At 52.3% G+C, this 19,351-nt stretch overlaps 1 protein-coding gene across 1 annotated transcript in view; it reads left to right on the top strand.

Moving 5' to 3' along the window:
* Positions 1 to 11,349: 11,349 nt before the first annotated feature.
* Positions 11,350 to 19,351, top strand: part of Prex1 (phosphatidylinositol-3,4,5-trisphosphate dependent Rac exchange factor 1) — a 172,034-nt gene continuing 164,032 nt past the window's right edge. The window contains exon 1 of the mRNA XM_004663808.2: positions 11,350 to 11,541. Coding sequence (XP_004663865.2) covers positions 11,350 to 11,541 — 192 coding nt within the window. The remainder of the gene's footprint in view (positions 11,542 to 19,351) is intronic.

Here is a 19,351-nt window from a genome sequence, read left to right as displayed (position 1 = left end):
CTTTTATTTTGATGTCATCATCTTTTCCTCCTCTTATGATGGTCTTTTATAGGTAATGTCAGGCACTGTGAGGTCATGGATATCCAGGCCATTTTATGTCTGGAGGAAGCACGTTGTAAGGAGTCCTACCCTTCCTTTGGCTCTTACATTCTTTCCGCCACCTCTTCCGCATTAGACCCTGAGCCTTGGAAGGTGTGATCGAGATGTAACTTGGTACTCTAGTCACTTCTTTCCAGCACCATGATACCTTCGGAGTTGTCCCAAGGTCATTGCCATCCGAAAAGAGAAGATTCCCTACCCAAAGTGAGAGTAGCATTAATATAAGGCTATGAATATTAAGAGAAGTGCTTACTGGGCAGTTTGATAAGCATAGTATATACATTTATCCAGATATCAACAGATGTTACACCCCTAGGGCTCATGACTACCCCTGTTTTAAGTTTTCAGTGTTAGGGATTTATTCCCTCCCATGGAGCAGGCCTCCAGTTAAATTGGAGGGCAGTTGGTTTTCACCATGATAGATGTGCCACTATTGTACCCATTGGCTCATTTGGCCTCGCTGACCAATTATAACGCTTGCAGTGTCCACTGTTGAGTATCTTCACTGGTGGTATCTCTTTCTCCCATTGAACTGCATGTAGAATGGCTTCTTCCAGCTTTCTGTCAGCTGGTCTACATGGAGGAGGTTATCAGCCCAGTTCCAGCAGGATTTCTCAGTGGCCTTGCAGCCCAAGTATGTGGAGGCTTCAGCAATAGGGCCTTACCATCTATTCCTGGTGGGAAACCAAAAGCCTCGTGTTCAGTCTTTTTTTCTTTTAATTTATTCTTATTTATTTATTTGAGAGTGCATGCACCACCTTGTGCTTCTGACTTAAGTGGGTCCTGGGGAATGGAGCCTCGAACTCAGGTCCTTAGGCTTCACAGGCGAGTGCTTAACCAACAAGCCATCTCTCCAGGCCCCTGTTCAGTCTTCTTAAAGGAGCTGCAACAACTCCAGGAGCACCTGGCAATGGCTTTCTAGCTCCTGCCCTGCGTCCACTGCCCTGAGAGTTGATGGGGCCCAGAACCCTTGTTCTCTTCCCATCTGACCCTATCCTGTGGCTTCAATTGTCACTGACATTGTGACAATGTCTACACTATTTCTCTGGGCTTACTCTTCCTCCGAGCCTCAAGATGGCACATCTGATTGTCAAGCAACATCCTCAAGTGGCTGTTTAACTTGACAATGATAACAGCTCATCTTCATCATCAACTTGATAGATTGGATTAAAAATGTGTGTGTGGGGGGGGGAGAGCTGGGTGTGAAGCTCAGTCAGTAGCGTTCACTAGTGTGCTTCTGTCAGGTATTTGCTCAGAGCGACAATAAAAGTAGCCAATACAGAAAACTGGTACCAAGATGTGGGACAGGACTGGACGGTTGCTGCGGTTGCTGCGGGAAAACCCGCCTGACTGGTTCGTAGGCCTTAGGAACTGGTTTGTGGGAAGAATGTGGAAAAAAAATTGGAGCTGTGGGCTAGAGAGGCCCCAGGGTCTTGTAAACAGAGCTGGCTGGGCCATGCTGGCCCAGGTATAGAGACAGAATGCTGGTAGGAACATAAACAGCAAGGATTGTGCTTGTGTGGTTTCGGAGGGGAACGCAGACCACACCGGGACTTAGACCAGAGGCCACTTGGGTTCCATTCAGGCTATGCTCTGTCTATGTCCTAAAAATTCACATGAGGCTGAATTCAAAAGTGATGGACTAATTTGTCTGGCAGAGGAAGTTTCATGACATGACAATGTCCAAGCTATTGAATGGTTGCTGCTCACTTCTCTTCGTCTGATTCACAGTAAACAAAAGCAGAAAACAAAACAAAAACTGGTGAGAAATGTGTAGTTTGAAACCAAAAGGAGTGTGACTATGGTTAAAGTTGTGCATAGGGTGACCAAGGCAGTGCAGCTGTCATTGTTTAAAGAGACTGGTGTAATTAAGGAGTAAATCTCTGGCTTTGCATGGGGACCTTGGAAAGGTGCCTTGAGGACAAGATTCTACCCTCAGGGTGCAATAACACAAATTCATTTAAAAGGAGAGTCTCTGAAAAGATACAACCTTCAGGACTGGAGAGTTGACTCAGCGGTTAAAGGTGCTTGCTTGCAGGGACTGATGACTTACTTGAGTTCCATTCCCCAGGACCCTTGTGAAGCCAGATGCACAAAGGGGCGCATGCATCTGGAGTTTGTTTGCAGTGGCAGGAGGCCCTGGAGTGCCCATTCTCTCCCTCCCTCTTCATCTCTCAAATAAATAAGGAAATAAAGGTACAGCCTTCAGTGTACTCTGCTGAAAAACCGCTGCCGAGTTCAGTTGCGAAGGCTCACGGAGGCCGCACTGGCTGTGGTCCATGGGGCGTTGCAGTTATGTTTTCATTGCTGAGACTGAACACCCTACCCAAAGCAGCCGATGGGAGGACATGGTCTATTTTGGCTCAAGTTGCTTCATGGTGGGGAAAGCATGGCGCACAGATCAGCAGTTTGGCAGGAGCAGTCCAGTAGGACTAGACTCGTAAACTTCAAGGTCAGCGCCCAGTGACATATCTCCTTCAGCAAAGCCCCACCAGCTAGGGATTGAGAACCAGTTTAACTTGCAAACACGCGAGGTGATGGGGGACATGTCACATTCAAATCCCCACAGGGGGCCACACTACATCATAAGCAGAACTTGGCAGCATCATCCATGTGGTGTTATGGGCTCCCTGGAAGCTTACACCAAGAAGGCCACGGAGGGCGGGCAGCGTGAGGCCCTGTCAGATCCTCTGCAAGGAGCCCCGTTGTATTAAGGCTGTGAAGGTGAAACCCAAGTTGTCAAGGACCACGTGGCATCTGCCCAGGAAAGCTGACCCACAGAGAGTGACCATTCCCAGAGAGAAGCTGTGGGTACTGTGGGCAGCAGAACTGCAGGGATGGGGCTGCCTGTGTCCATCGGAACCAACTGATGCCATCATGGGCCCCAGGTGCTGGGCACGGAGCTGCAGGATTTGCCGCTGCCTGGGGTTTGTTCTTGCTTTGGCCCCATCTTTCCTCTCTGGGCCTCCATTTCTCCCTTTAGGAGTGGGGATGTTTACTTTGAACCATTGGATGTTGAAGCTATGTAACCTGGTCCTTTTTTTTTTTCTTCCTCTGTATGTGTGTTGTGTGTAACATGTGGGAATGGGGCACGTGTGGTATATGCACATGTGTGTAGTTGCTATGACCCTTGTGTGAGCCCTCCACTGCTCATGTGTTCTTGTTTCCTCGAGGTGAGATCTCTTCCTGATGCTGGAGCTTGCTCTGTTCTCGAGCCCTAGGGAATCTCTGGTCTCTGCTCCCCACACAGGTATGTGTGGCCACACCCAGCTGTTTAGGTACATGCTGGAGAATGGAAATTGAACAGGTAGTTTAGACACCCCTGAGGCCTTCAGGCTTGTGCTCTTAACTGTTGAGCCATCTCTGCAGCCCATGTGACAGTTATTTTGATTTTCTGGGGGTCACAGCTAAGAGTTTATCTTGAGCTTCAGATGGTACTTCAGACTCTGGACTTTTTTTTTTTTCCCCCTAGGTGGGGTCTCATGCTAGCTCAGGCTGACCAGGAATTCACTATGTATTCTCAGGGTGGCTTCGAACTCAAGGCGATCCTCCTACCTCTGCCTCCCAAGTGCTGGGATTAAAGGTGTGCGCCACCACACCTGGCTAGACTATGGACTTAAAAAAATTTTTTTTTGTTTATTTTTATTTATTTATTTGAGAGCAACCGACAGAGAGAGAAAGAGGCAGATAAGAGAGAAAGAGAGAGAGAGAATGGGCACGTCAGGGCCTCCAGCCACTGCAAACAAACTCCAGACACGTGCATCTGGCTAGTGAGGGTCCAGGGGAATGGAGCCTTGAACAGGGGTCCTTAGGCTTCACAGGCAAGCACCTAACCGCTAAGCCACCTCAACTCTCGACTTTTGAAGTGTTAGGACTGTTACTGACGATGGGGACTTTTAAAGTTGGACTGAATATGCTTTGTGTTATGAGATGGCTGTGAGCTGATGTGGAACAGGGCTGGAGGGTTTTGGTTTAAAAGTGATGTGTCTGGGTGTTTACAAATGGTTTTACAAACAAAAGCTTATGACACTCGGTCTTCATTATCGATTTAATTAGCTGAAGGAATACCTGGGGCATTAGTGAAGGACACTACTGTTGAGTATGGCCATGAGGGCGTTTCCAGAGAGGGCTGGGGAGGGATATTCACAGCTGCACTGTGGCGTCCCGTGGGCTGAGCTCTTGTACTGAAGAAAAAGGGAAAGAGGGGCTGGGGAGATAGCTCAGTGGTTAAGGCACTTTCCTGGGAAGCCTAACAAGCCAAGTTCAATTCCCCAGTGCCCATGAAAAGCCAGATGCACAGTGAGGTGCATGCATCTGGGGTTCATTTGCAGTGGCTAAAGGCCCTGATGTGCTCACTCTGTCTGTCTGTCTCTCTTCTCTCTATCTCTTTCTGCTTGCAAATAAATGAATACTTTTTTTTTTAAGGGAGGAAAGAAGAAAGACAGCCAAATGCTGGTCGTCCCCTTTCTCTGCTTCCTGCTCCACCCAGATGTGAGCACGCAGCCACACGTTCGTGCCACCATGATGGCTTGAGTTAAGGTATATCCTTCCTCCCTGGGTATTCGTTCACAATGGAGGAAAAAAAAAATACTAGTATACCACATAACCCATTCAAAGCCAAACTCCTCATCTTCACCAAAGCTGCCTTCCCTGTCGCCTTCCCCATCCCGTTGATGCCAATCCAAGCCTCACAGTGGTCCGGCCTCAGTGTTGGAGTCATCCTCAGCTCCCTCGTCTCCAGACCCTCAGCAAATCCTGTTGTCACCATCTTTACATGGAAAAGAAAGGAAACTGATCATTTCTCCCCATTCTCTCTGGTCCATCGCTGCCTAGGTTATTATGCTGTCCTCCTCACAGGTCCTCCTCTCAGGACCTCAGCTTCCCAGACCTACTCCCATTGAACTTCAAAGGGATTTTATTGGGTCCTAAGTCACATGGCGTCTCTTCTCCACTGAGAAATGCCTGTGACCCTAACCTCTCCCATAGAAGCAGTCAGTCTCAATAGCTGTTAACTATTTCTATCTCTGGCTCCCCTCTCATTGCATCTTCTACTGTACTGTCCTTCCTTGAAAACACACACACACACACACACACACACACACACACACACGAGGGTGTGGCTCTGCAGTAAAGCACCTACTTAGAATCTTAGAACCCTCCAGTGAGGGGCTCAGCAATAAAACACTGGCCTAGAATCCACCCGAGAGGGTCTAGGAGTGTCACTCAATGGTAGAGTGCCTGCCTGGCTAGAATCCCTTATTGAGGGGCTAAGGGGTAACTCAGTAGTAGAGTGTTTGCTTAGAATCCTCCAGTGGGGAAGCAGTCTGGAAAGGTGCTGTGTTCAGAATCTCCCAGCGAGGAGCTGGGGTGTAGCTCAGTGGTAGAACACCTGCCTAGATTCTCCCATCGAGGAGCTGTGGGTGTGGCTGCGTGGGAGATCGCTGGTCTACCACGAGAGAGGCCCTGAGTTCCATTCCCAGCATTACTGGACAGGCAAAGGCCATGGTTCCTACAAGAGGTCCCTCCTCCTAACAAAGTCTCCAGGAATAGGCCTGGGGTTTGCCTTGGAAAATTGGGAGTCAGCTGAGGCAGAGGTGGCATTTGGAGAGGGTGTGACTTATTTGTGCAGAGGAAACTGTTGGCTCTCAAAGTTTTCACTGGCGCTGCCAGCTATCTGGGTTTGGACTGGGCAGTCTTATTTTTGAGCCTTCAGTCTAAGAATCTGGGAAGAAAAAAAAAAAAAAGCCAGACTGCGTGTGTCCGGTACGTCTGCTGAACCCATCTGGCAGTCCGCTGCAGATTTCCAAGACACACACCCAGGCCAGTCTTCGCCTTGACGGAGCTGCAGAACTTCTCTTCCACGTGCCTCTTCTGGAACTGTTCCGAAACGTCTCTGGACCCAGCCTGCGGGCTGGAAACCTCATCTTGGTCTTTCCTCTATGGGACCAGGATTCGGTGGGGACCAGCAGCACCCTGGTGTGGGACGAGGCACATTTCCAAAGAGACCTAGGAAGTGAGAAACGCTTCCCTAAAAGGGGAGAGTGACACAAGGTTCAACCCAGCATGTTAACTGATAATTATGCTGAGACAACAGACGTGACCTGAGGTGGTTTCATTTAAACCAGGGCATGTGGTCATCCTGCTAATAGAGGAATCTGTTCCTCTGAGGGGGGTGGGGGCAATCCGGCTCCCATCAATTAAAACGCTTAAGCTGCAGGTTAAGGAAACCGGACTCAATTAGCTTAAATAATAAGGACAAGGGCTGGGGAAATGGTTGGCTGGTAAGGGTGTTTGTTGCTAAAGCATGAGGGCCAGGGAGGGCCTGATTTTGAACTTCAGCACACACATAAAAAGCTGGGTGTGGCCATGCCCACCTGTCACTTCAGTGCTGTGGGGGCCAGAGACAGGGGGTTCCGTGGTCAGCCGGTGTGACCAAAAACAGCACCTCTACTTTCAGTGACAGACTCTGTCTCAAGGAAGCAAAGTGACGGGGCGGGGGGGGGGGGGGAACCTGACATTCTAATCTGGCCTCTGCACATCCATGTCCACGGGCATCTACACATGCATATGTGCATACATTACACATCCACACACCACCCCTCAGCACTTGCCAAAGTTTTTAAAAGGGACATTTTCTTATTCTATAACATAAAAGGTCCAGAGACAAGGAAGTTCTCTAGTTGGTTATTCAGGAAATCAAACGCAGATTCTTTCCATCTGTCATTTGTGCAAAGCCACACAGTGAATGTAGGAACACTTACTGGCCCAAATAGGGACATTGAAGGTCAGTGAGGTTAAGTCACACAGTTAAGGGAGTGGTAGGGCTGAGATTTGAACTCAGGCAGTGAATCTCTGTAAGAATCTCTGGGCTGGGGAGAAGGTTCAGCAGCTAAAGGCACTTGCTTACAAAGCCTACTGGCCCGGGTTCAATTTCTTAGCACCCACATAAAGCTAGATGCATAAAGTAGCAGGAGGCCTTGGAGGGTCCGTTCTCTGTCTCTCTGCCTCAAATGAATGAATGAATCTTTGAAGGCTAGGAAAGAAGGGAGGCATGAATGGAGGGACCTTGGCATTTTCTATTCTACCTCCCCTCTGTGATGTTTGCAGTGTTTTTTTTGGCAGTAGTATGATTTGGCAGGACTCTGGAGCCCTGGCTGAACCTGCTGTCCATGGTGCCTGCTCCAGGTCTTGAACAAGTGCCCCTGGGAAGCAGCTTCCTCCCACAGAGAGGCTTCCTTCTGAGCAGTCCCTTCTGGGCCGCTGAGGGGGCTCAGCTGAGGCCAATCACGAGATTCACTTGTGGGTGGGTACGAAACAGTGAAGTCGGACCCTAGTGTCCATGAAGCTCAGTGGTCCAGCTGTTGTGTCTGGTTGCCGGGATGCAGCAGCCCCTCATCTCAGTAAACTGCCCTGCTCAGACTGGGAACGAGCCCGACTTACCGACTGCTCACTGGCATCTGGGAAATAACTGGCCTTTCTGGGAAGGCCAAAAGTTCACTGTGCACCTGACCCACTTGGAATAGAAAAAAAAAAACAAAACCCTCTACTCTGGTCTTTCCTTGCCTGCTCTAGATGAAAATGTTCCTCCAGACAGCTGGGGAAGAGGGCTGCGGGGCTGCTGGGGGCTGGTCAGGGAACAGGGAACTGTCCCTCTGGGTTTCCAAGCAGCGGTTTTCTCTACAAGTGACATGATTCAACAGCCACGCTGTGGTACTTCCCAGCCCTCGTGAAGTGCATGGCAACAGATTCTAAAATTGTCCCCGAAGGAGAGAAGACTTCTCTGTCCTCAACATCACTTCCCTCTCCCCAAACTCACTGCGTCTCCTTCTTCCACTGCCCAGTTCTCTGAGGGGTCATTTCCTCACCACCATCTGTTGTAGGCCCTGCCCAAGAGACGGGCATGGAACCTCAGGCCCTTTAGAGATTTAGAAGGGGGCGGGAAGGAAGAAAGTTCAAGGTTGAAACAGAGGTAGAAGTTAGTCTTCTCTGCTGGGGCGGGGAATTCCTGAGCTGCCGGGCCCTCCGCAGAGGGAGTCCACACTGATCCCATCAACCGTAGGCACTCTGAGTCATGAGGTCCAGGGTGGGAGGTAACCTGAGGCAGAGGCCTGTGGGCCCTACAACTGGTTTCCCAGCCCTTGCTTTGCAGGCCTCAGCGAAGCAGAAAAGTTTATTTAGTTTTTGTTTTATTTTTATTTGAGAGACAGAGAGAGAGAGACATAGAGCAAGAGAGAAACGCATGCGCCACCTTGTGCATCTGGCTTATGTGGGTCCTGGGGAATTGAACCCCGGGTCCTTTGGCTTTGCAGGCAAGCACCTTAACTGATAAGCCATCTCTCCTGCCCTAGTTATTGCTTACTGTCTTATTTTCCTTCTTCCCCAGATCCGCACCAAATGTACCAGACGGCACAGACCTTATTTGCATTCTGGCTGGCACACAGTAGGTCCTCATCACCTCCAGCTCACCTCTGCAGGCTCAGTGCCTCCTCCAAAGACCAGTCCGTAGTGGGTGCTTGACCTTTATACTACTGTCCCTTGTGACTTGACAACAGACTCCCATGTTGATCGGGCAGCCGTGTCCGTGTCCTGGGAGATAAAGCTGACCTGTCTCAGTCAGGGACTATTGGAGGGTGGCCACGTGACCAGCTCTGACCTGCTGGGTCTTCAACTTTTATCCTTCTGTTAAGAGAGACACAGAGGAGGAGACAGAGTCCCCTTTGTTCTCCTTTCCTGCCACAGACTTATTGTGTGAGGAGGTGATACTGCTCTTTCAGTAACCATCTTGTGACTGAGGCCAAACCACCAGGATGGGTGAGGGGTGTTTGATGACATCACCATCTTCAAAGCCCCCTCCCCTTCAGAATTTCCTCTGGACCCCTTGCTAAGAAAACAACGCCCTTAGGCTTTAAGCCTAGGTCACCAGTGTTTTCTCCCATCCTGAACCAATGCATCCTGATGGATTCAGCACTCAGATCACGAGTTGAATAATAAAAAAACAAGCCCTGCACTTACTGAGTGCTTAATGCGTGCTTGAATCATCTTCCCTGTCATCACACAGGGATCCACAGCCTGCTGATGAAGGTACTGCTCTTCACAGGGGAAGCCAAGGCATGGAGCCTGGTGCGGCTGTGCATGCCTGTCATCCTGGCACTTGGAGGCTCAGACAGGAGGACCATGAATTCAACGCCAGCCTGGACTACAGAGTGAGGCCTAGCTCAGAAAGCCAACCATAGAAACAAAGACAAGACCACACACAAGAGCTAATCACAGCGTCCTCATCCCTGGGGAGAGGGAAGTGTTCGGGAGGACTCTGAGGGAGGAAGAGGGCGTGCAGGAACGGTGGAATGAGCAGGGTTATGTCCCATCCACCAATGTGGCCGTGTTCCTTCCTTCTTCCATCCTTCTTCTTTGTAGTGTGGGTCAGCTCCTGGTCAAGAGTGGATTTGTTTGTGAACTTGAAGCTAACCCTTCCTTGGTCACAGGCTGAGAAGTGGGCCCCTTTGTCTGGCACCTGTCATGACGTCACCATTTACTTTGAAGTCAGGAGATGGTTTTGGCTCCTGCTTGCAGACAGGGGTTCCTGGCACCTTGTGGGTACTGGGTATTGCTATATCCTACAAGCGAACAGGATGGCTTCCTATGATCAGGAATCATCTGACCCTCGGTGTTACCAGTCCTGGAGTTGAGAATGTCAGCTGCACGCCAATTTGCTTGTAGACTCTCACTTTACAGGTTACACAACAGAGGTGAAGTCTCTTGGCCAAGGTCACCCGGCCAGTCTGGTTTGGAGCTGGTATGGTATGAGCGCAAACCTGCTTCATTCCAGACCTGGGATGTTCCCACTAGCCATGGAGGGTTAATCTCAAGACAAGGCAGCTGAATCTGGGACTGTACTGCTCACACCTGATGGGTTTACCACCTCAGCGTGTTTACTCCCTACACAGGATACCTTCAGTCACCTTAAGGCCCACACCGAATACAACCTTGCCCAAGATCCCGGGCCACGAGGCACCCTGCTCTCCCCCTTGTCTTTAGGCAATTGGTATTATTTACACCAAGGCCCTGAGAGAGAACTATCCTAGGCATCTGGTAGGGAGCTAAATGAGCAGTCATGTTCCTGCCCCAGAGATGATTACAGTCTAGAGGGGGCTATTATGTGAATCAGAGACTCCACTGGCAGAGACAATACAATCTAAGGCTGGGTGGTTGGGGCGGGGTAAGGTCTGGACTGGCAGTTTAGAAGGGTCTGGTCAAGAGGGCACTTCACACATGCAGGAATAGTTAAGAGCAAACTGTGACAGTGACATTTTTAGGCACAGTGCCAATCACTTCCTATGGGTTGGTTATCTCACAGCCTGTGGGGGGGGTGGATGGGTGGGGGCTAAGAGTTCCCACTGTACTGAGACAAACGCCCAGGCGGGGGAGGCCAGGAAGATAGCCAAGGTCACCCTATGGGTGAAAACCTGGGCAGCTGACTCAGGGTGCCAGAGCCCCCTGCCAGTCCACTCTTGGCCTCTCAGGTTGGTGAGGACGCACGCTGAGGTTCCAAGGTCAAGGTCACTCAGGGCAGCCGGGTCTTCTAAGGCCTCATCCTGAGCTGCTTCCCTCTCCTCGACCGGTAGCCGGACAGTAGGTCACCCAGCTGGGAAAGGTGGAGAGGGCAGGGCCACGGGGGACACTGAAGCTCTTAAAGGAAAGAGAGAAAGAAGGATGCGAGAGCCAGCAGCGTGCGCGCGAGCCGGGCGTCCTTCTTCCCAAGGTCGCGGCGGGCCCGGGAGCGGAGGGGGCGTCCGGGCGCGTTCCCAGCCCCACGTTCTCTCCGTGTCGGTCCCCGCGCGGGGCTGCTGCTTCACGGGTCGCCAGCGTGGCCGGGGCGGGGCCACCATCCGTCCACCCGCCGGAGCTGCTGTCCGGTTCCCAGGCCTCGGCGGCGGGTGGACGGGAAAGCCAGCGGGAGCCACGACGCCCCCGTGGAGACCCGTGGGGCGCGCGCCCGTGCCGATAGGCGGGCGCTGTGCGGCGCGGGCGCGGCCGGGCTCTTGGAGGACGCTCCCTAGCCCGCGAGGAGGGGGCGGAGCCTCGGCTCGGGCCACGCCCAGACAGCAGCCAGACCACGCCCACTGACTCCGCCCCCAGCCCCCCCCCCCACTCCGGCCCACTGAGCGGCGCCCGTCCGGGATGCGGCGCCCGGACGCCTGAGCGGCGCGCGCGGTGCGACCTCGGCGCGGGAAGAGCGGGCACCGCGCGGCGATGGAGGCGCCCGGCGGCGATCCCGGCGGGGACGGCGTTCAGTCCGACCCCCGAAGCCCCGGCTCCGGCCCGTGCGCTGCCGCCGCCGCCGCCCGCGAGTCCGAACGCCAGCTGCGCCTTCGCCTCTGTGTCCTCAACGAGATCCTGGGCACCGAGCGGGACTACGTGGGCACCTTGCGCTTCCTGCAGTCGGTGAGCGTCGCCGCGGCCGCCGCAACCTGTGGCCGCGCGTCCCGGTGGGGACGGGTGCCGGGGCTGGGGTTGGGGGGAGAGCTCCTCCCGGCCGGACACCCCCCTTCCACCCAGGCGCGCTGCCCTTTTGTCTTTGCCTCCCCGCTCCCCGCCTTCCAAATAGTTTGAAAATTAGTTACATCCGCGAGCCTGAGGCTTGGGGGACCCGCGAGCCTGGAGCGGCCGCAGCCCCCAACCTCCTCCCTTCCCGATGCCTTTCTCCGCGATGGCCGGTGTGGGACACACTGACCGGGCCAGTCCTCCGCGCTGGACCGACTGGGATGAAGCCCGGAGGAGGGACAGGGACCGATGAAACCCCAGGTCGCCTCGCACACACCGTTTGGTTGGATCCGTCGGGGTGGGTGGGCGGATGGGGGGCCAGGACGGGACGGCGGGGTCCTGTAGAAGTCAGGGTGGACAGTCCAGCCGTCCTCCTGTCTCCAAGTTGCACAAACCGCAGCCTCGCACTGTAACATAACAAGTAGCCGTGCAGTGTGCCGGGCGCTGTACACATGTGTTTAGCAGGCTTAACCTTTGCAAGGTTCTGGAAGCATGAGGAGTGATCAGCCCCATTAGGTGGACACCCTTGTCCTCCCCACCCCCCCACCTCGGATGGCACAAGCCGGCTAAGTGGGGTTGGACACCGGCCTGTGGCTCTGAGCAGCCCCGCGTGGGTGCCGCTGCGTTTCTTCTCTGGTGTCTTCGAGTAAGAACGAGGAAGGGGCCAGTTCCCTACGCCCCTAAGGAAGTGAGAAAAGTGGCCCCGGGTGGAGGGGGGTGGACCTGCCAGCCTTGGAGAGAAGTTGGCGACTTGAGGGCTTTAATCTCCCTTGCCTCCTGCTGGGTCCTCATTTAGTCCCCTTCACTGCTGGAGGAAGTCTTAATCCCGGTTCAGGAAGGTGTGTGTGTGTCTGTGTGTGTGTGTGTGTGTGTGTCTGTGTGTGTGTGTGTGTGTTCCCCGTGTCCCTGAGCCACGCTCTTTAACTACCCATCTCTGGGACAGAGGGTGATTTTGGAATCCCCTGGGGTTTCCTACTGGTAGCTTGAGGTTGTTGGGGAGGCTGTGTGAGGTTGGGGTTTCCACTCAGGGAGGAGGGAGGGAAAGGAGGGGTGTGCATGGGGGAGGGGCTGTAGAGAGGCATTGAAAGCCATTTGGCCCTAGGACCCTTCTGGAAAGGCCTGTGAGAAGAAGGCAGGATTGGCTTGCTTCCCCATCTCTTCCTCTCTCTCAGTTAAAAAGAAGGAAAAAAAAAAAAAAAAAAAAAAGGAGAAGAATGCCGGGCTTGGAGCTGGCAGTTTCTAAATTAAAGATGTAGACGGCTCTGGCAGTGCTGAGCTATGTCAGATTGTAGGGAACTCCTTACTTCCCCCTCGCAGCTACAGCCACTCCAGGCTCGTTAGCCTGGAAGAGAAACAGGAAGCACAAACCGATTTTTATATTAATGAGAAAGAAAAGAGTCCGCTCCCTCCCACACCTACCCAGGACAGTGCGGTTCTCTTCAGGCCGGTCTAGATTGTCAGCGTGGAGAGTCCGAGGAAGTTGGGACAAAGAACTTGGTTGGTGCCCACGTCGCTAGGACTAAAGAAACAGGCTCAAAACAAACAAACAAAAAAAAAGGTGTCTTAGCTTTCACATCGTCTGGGGCACCAGTAATTTGTAGACATCCTTTCTTGGTGCTTCCCGCCTGTGCGGAGATGAGGCAGGCTGGTTCGGATGGGTGTGCGAGCCTTGAGACACTCCCGCCACCTGTGCTGGCCTCAGTTTCCCCACTTGTACAAGAGCCAGTAAATCTGGGCTGTTTTCTGCTTTGTCCTTTCTCGAGTCTCTGAGCTGGTGCCAGAAGGAGACTGATTGTGTAACCTGAGCCCTGGAGGCTCCTCTCTGGCCCCTGGGGAATGGCCCTCAGGCAACCCAAGGCCATTTAGTTCCCCGAAGCCCTGGACCGACAGCTGCCAGCATCGGTGACATCGCTGTCTGTCATTGGGTTTTGGGCTTTCCTGTAGCTGGTGGCCCTGGTTGGTTCTCCTGACTTTCTGTGGCTTGCCCGCCTCTGTACACTCCGACTTGAGGCTCCCTGTCCTCCTCCAGGGGACCCCCGTAGTCTACAGTGGCTAAATGGGTGTTGAAAGAAAAACAAACCCCAACCTGCAAATCAGGCTGCTTAGCCTGAGGTCCTTGGACTTGCTGGTCTTAGGTGAGCTGGTCTCACCTTTTTTGAGTCTCTCTTCCCTCACTTGTAAAGTGGGAGATGACAATAGATCTTGTTTTAAGAGGATAAGTAAGTTACATCAGTTAATCTAAACCTCTTAGTAGTGCTGGCAGGCAGTCAGCTGTGTAAATATCAGCTGTTATTATTACTGCTATGTGATAATTAAACAATAATACAGATGGCTAGGGTAATGGGCTCAGCTTCTAGAGAGCCGGGTGATCAGGGAGGGCTGCCTGGAGGAAGTGATGTCTAAGTCAACACTGAAAGGAAGCCAGGGACTCCCAGTGAGTTTCCTTTTGACAGCCTGTTCTCAGTGGCTGTGTTGTTTCTGTCTGGGGCTTCACGGTTCCTTCAGCCTGCATATTGGGTCCTCCTTTTCTACAGGGGATCCTAGGGGGGCTCTGTTGTTGTGTGTGCTCACTTGGGAATCACCAAGAGGCAAGGACAACGCCTCCTTGAGTTGCTGGCTCTGTCTTGGGGATACTGCAGCAGTTGTGAGGGGCAGCGCCCCGGGTGCTTGACTCAGAACCTTGGGTTTCAACTTGGAGAGGCCCGGGCTGTGTGGCTAGGCCTTGGGTCTTGGGGATGGGGATGGGGACAGTAGCGAGAGCAGTGTCGTCACGGAGGGGTTGACACTCATCTACTTCCAGCGTGACTTGTCTGAGAAGTTATTCTTGCTGTTGTCAGGACTGGGAACGTGGCTCACGGAGTAGTCCTCGCCTAGCATGCGTGAGGTTCCAGACTCCATCTCTGGTAACACATATGCTGGATGTAGTGGCGCGTGCATGCCTGGAAATCTGGCGCTTAGGAAGTGGAGGCAGTGGGAGGATCAGGAGTTCAAGTTCATCCTCAGGCCAGGCTGGGCTATGAGATCCTGTCTAAAAAAAAAAAAAAAAAATTTTTTTAAAAGAAGATTGTTAAGCTGGGCGTGGTGGCGCACGCCTTTAGTCCCAGCTCTTGGGAGGCAGAGGTAGGAGGATCGTGGACAGTTTGAGGCCACCCTGAGACTACATAGTGAATTCTAGGTCAGCCTGGGCTAGAGGGAAATCCTACCTCAAAAAAAAAAAAGATTGGGGCTGGAGAGATGGCTTAGTGGTTAAGCGCTTGCCTGTGAAGCCTAAGGACCCCGGTTCGAGGCTCGGTTCCCCAGGTCCCACGTTAGCCAGATGCACAAGGGGGCGCACGTGTCTGGAGTTCGTTTGCAGAGGCTGGAAGCCCTGGCGCGCCCATTCTCTCTCTGTCTCTCTCTCTCCCTCTATCTGTCTTTCTCTCTGTGTCTGTCACTCTCAAATAAATAAAAAAAAAAAAAAAAAAAGATTGCTGTTGTCATCTCACTGGCAGATGAGGAAACTGAGGTAGCAGCTTTAAGTGAGCTGCACTGGGGTCACGTGGATAACACTTTCAGGATATAACCCCAGGCTGTTGACCTCAGAGCCCACAGCCCTAGCCCTTCCTTAGACTTGGTAGATGGGACCTGACTTGTTACAGCTTTAGTATGTGATTCAGTCCGAGTCTGTGTGCTCCTTTACCCATGTTTCATTTGGCCACTTGCTCTGTCCCAGCGCATGCTCTCTTTCCAGAATGGGCGCAGTTTAGAAGCACAGTGGGGGCTGGAGAGATGGCTTAGCGGTTAAGCGCTTGCCTGTGAAGCCTAAGGACCCCGGTTCGAGGCTCGGTTCCCCAGGTCCCATGTTAGCCAGATGCACAAGGGGGCGCACGCGTCTGGAGTTCGTTGACAGAGGCTGGAAGCCCTGGCGCGCCCATTCTCTCTCCCTGTATCTGTCTTTCTCTCTGTGTCTGTCGCTCTCAAATAAATAAATAAAAAAAAAATTAAAAAAAAAAAAGCAGCACCGTGGGCCACCTGTGGCTCTTTCTGTGCCCTGGGTCCACTCGTGGTGGGAGGGTTGAGGGTGGTGCTCTGGAGCCAAGCCGCTGGTGCTCCAATGCTGTCTCTCCCTCCCCCACCCGCAGAGGACCTGCTTGGTGCCTCAGTTTCCCCGGCTGCACCATGGGCACAGTGTAGCACCTGTCACAGGAGTCTCATGAAGCTTAGATGAACCTGTGGTTAACTCCTGCTGCCTGGCGTGTAGTTAGGTGTCAGAGAGCATTTTTCAAGGGAGGCAGCAAGGGTGGTGGCAGATGTAGCTGTCTCCTTGAGGTCCAGAGGGGGAGACTGAGCGAGTCTTGAATCCCCTGTCTCTGGGTTGGGCTTCCCCCTGCAAGGGGGAAGGTGACAGGGAGACTGAAGGGTGAGCCAAGAGCCTCGGTGGGATCTGTCAACAGTCCCTGAAAGACTTGAAGACCGAGATCTGTCACTTTCAGGCACCCAGAGACTTTGCCCAGAGCCAGACCCAGCTGGGATCTCTAAGGAACCAGGATTATTGGCAGAAAGCATTTGGCGGTTCTGCTTTTCTTGCGGGGGGGGGGGGGGAGGGGGGAGATGAAAGATTTTTTTTTTTTTCCTCATTGGTGCTCTGCTTGCCAAAACAAGAAACTGTGGTTTTGGGTTTTCACTCGTTTTTGCTGTTTAAAAGATGCTACGTTCCTAGTTTTACCCAAGGGAGAAATGGTGGGGTGGGGGTTGGCTTGGGGGTGCAGGGCATGATTGAAAGTCACTGAGACACGGTGATCTTCCTGGTTAGTGACTCAGAGGTCTTCACATGATTGTTTAGAAAAGCAAGATGCTGAGAGTGTGGGTAACACAGTTCCACTTTGGGGACAGTCACCTAACTGTCCGTGTTTCAGGTTCCAGGAGCATGAGGAAGAGTAGAAGTAGGGAGCCAGGCGTGGTGGTGCAGGCCGTTAATGCCAGCACTCGGGTGGCAGAGGTAGGAGGATTACTGTGAGTTCGAGACCACCCTGAGACTACATAGTGAATTCCAGGTCAGCCTGGGCTAGAGCGAGGTCCTACCTTGAAAACCCTCTCCCCCCTCAAAAAAAAAAAAAAAAAAAAAAGAAACGGGTGGAAGGACCGGCAAGCAGAGGAGAGTACATAAAAAAGTGTATACTATCATTTTTGCTCTTTTCATAGACAATTATGTGTGTTTGTTAAAAAGAAAAGATCTCCAGCGGCACACATCTTCAGTATGGTTATTAGATTATTGTCACAGCACTCATAATCATCTGTTCACATATATGCAAGGCCCATAGTAAGTGTGCTGTACATATTGACTCGAAAGTCACAGGTGTCCTGTGCCTCCCATGGTATAGTTGAAACGGAGCCACCACCTAAGGCCAAGTTAGTTTCCCAAGATTACCCAGCAGCGTGGAGCTGACCCTGCCACCCAGGTAGTCTGGGGACTTCTAGGCAAGTACTTGACCACTGAGCTCACTGTTCCCATGTGACCAATATGACAGCCTTGGGGACGTCGCTCGCTGCTCCAGTGCTCAAGAAGTCATTCATAGGCTCTCAGAATGTCGGGGAGTTTGGGCCAAAAGCCAGTGAAACCTTGATTTATCTGTTTACTTATTTTTTTTCCAAATTTTTATTAACAACTTCCATGATTATAAAAAATACCCCATGGTAATACCCTCCCTCCCCCAACTTTTCCCTTTGAAACTCCATCATGTCCCCTCCCCATCTCAATCAGTCTCTATTTGAATTTTGATGTCACGATCTTTTCCTCCTCTTATGATGGTCTTGTACAGGTAGTGTCAGGCACTGTGAGGTCATGGATATCCAGGCCATTTTGTGTCTGGGGGGAGCACCTTGTAAGGAGTCCTACCCTTCCTTTGGCTCTTACATTCTTTCCGCCACCTCTTCCACATTAGACCCTGAGCGTTGGAAGGTGTGATAGAGATTTTGCAGTACTGAGCACTGCGGTCACTTCTTTCCAGCACCATGATACCTTCTGAGTCGTCCCAAGGTCACTGCCATCTGAAAAGAGAAGGTTTTCTACCAAAAGTGAGAATAGCATTACTATAAGGGTATGAACATTAACAGAAGTGCTTACTGGGCAGTTTGATAAGCATAGTATATACATTTAGCCCTGTTTACTTATATTTATGTTATTGATTCATTTGGGTGTGTGCTCATGTGTGTGAGAGTGGGCATACACATACCGTGGGGAGGGTGCTGGAAGTCAGAGGACAACCTCAAAAGTCTATGCAAGCTTTCCATCTTGTTTGAAACAGCTTCTCTCTTTGTCCTCCTGCTGCGTTCTCCAGGCCAGCTGGCCTGGGAGCTTCCCAGTGATTCTCCTGTCTCCACTTCCCTTCTTCCCAGAAGGCATACTGGGATTACAGGTGCTGTAACATCTGGCTTTCTGTGGGTTCAGAGGATCTGAACTCAGGTCCTCATGCTTGTGTGGCAAACACTTGACTCACTGAGCAATCTCCCCAGCCTGAAAACCTTAAAAAAAAAAAAAATTATTTTGTTTTGTAGTATAAGATGGAAGCCAAGGGCCTTGTGCATGTGAGGCAGGTGAGCTGCTGTTGAGCTACGCCCCCAGCCCCTCACTGGGGGATTCTAGGCAAGCAGTCTACCACTGAGCCACTTCCCCAGCCTCTCATTTGGGGTTGTAGGTAGATGCTTTACTGCTGAGCCATGCCCATATCTCCTCACTCGGGGGATTCTAGGTAGGTGGTCTGCCACTGAGCCATGCCCATATCTCTTCACTTGGGGATTCTAGGCAGGCTCTCTACCACAGATCCACTTCCCAGCCCCTTCACTGGTGGGTCTGGGCAGGCACGCTACTGCTGAGCCATGCCCCCCAGTCCTGGGGGTGAAGCCACGAGTGTTAGTTAGCAGGATCTGGCAGGTTCTGTCTCCTTGGTTTCCTCGTGCGTGCCCAGCAGAGCCATGGACAGGTGAAAGCGTGGGCATTAGATGCCTTTTCTCAGCGTGCAGGTATTTATGGGTACCTGCTGTCTCTTCCAGACAGCGAGCAAGGCTCTGAGGAGGCAGCCTTTTTCCCGGGCACATGCGGTCCTTGTCCTTAGAAGGAGGCCACCCTCGCGAATGAATGGCTTCTTCACAGACACACTGGAAGTACATTCACCGTAATGCTCCTGCTTGCCCCGGTGGTGGCCATGAATCTGTCATTCCCGGAGAGATGGATCGCTCTGGTGTTCCTGGCTTGGGAGACCTCAAGGCACCCCTTTCTAGAGAGTATTCCCTGATCCGAGCCTAGGCCCTGCTTGGCTGGGATCCTCACTCTGTGGAGAAACCCGTGTTCTCCTCAAGGTTTGCAGGGAGGTCTTTGGAGCAGTAGGGAACGGCTGGCCTCACAGTTTATGAATTGGTTTGCGGTTTCCCAAGTAGACAAGGCTCTCTGAGTAGAATCCAGGAAGGAGGGGTGCTGATCCTCAAACCTTTGTGTAGTATCCCCCCTGGGCTTTACTTTGGCCCAGGGCCAGGCCCGGAACCCATTTTCACCTTAGTGTTTAGGACAGAACTTGAGAGCAAGCGGGCTGGGCTGAGCTGTCTGATACTAATCCCCCCAGGGGCAGTGGCCTTACAGTTGGCCAGGATTCCATTGCCAGAGCCCTGGGGCGGCACTCAGACAGCGACAATCTTCTCTGGGGACCATGTTTCGCCTAGGATACAACGTTCCCCTTAG

This window comes from Jaculus jaculus, chromosome 8 (genome assembly GCF_020740685.1).
Source record: "Jaculus jaculus isolate mJacJac1 chromosome 8, mJacJac1.mat.Y.cur, whole genome shotgun sequence".
In the NCBI taxonomy this organism is placed as follows: Eukaryota; Metazoa; Chordata; class Mammalia; order Rodentia; family Dipodidae; genus Jaculus; species Jaculus jaculus.
This window is presented reverse-complemented; position numbering and strand designations above follow the sequence as displayed.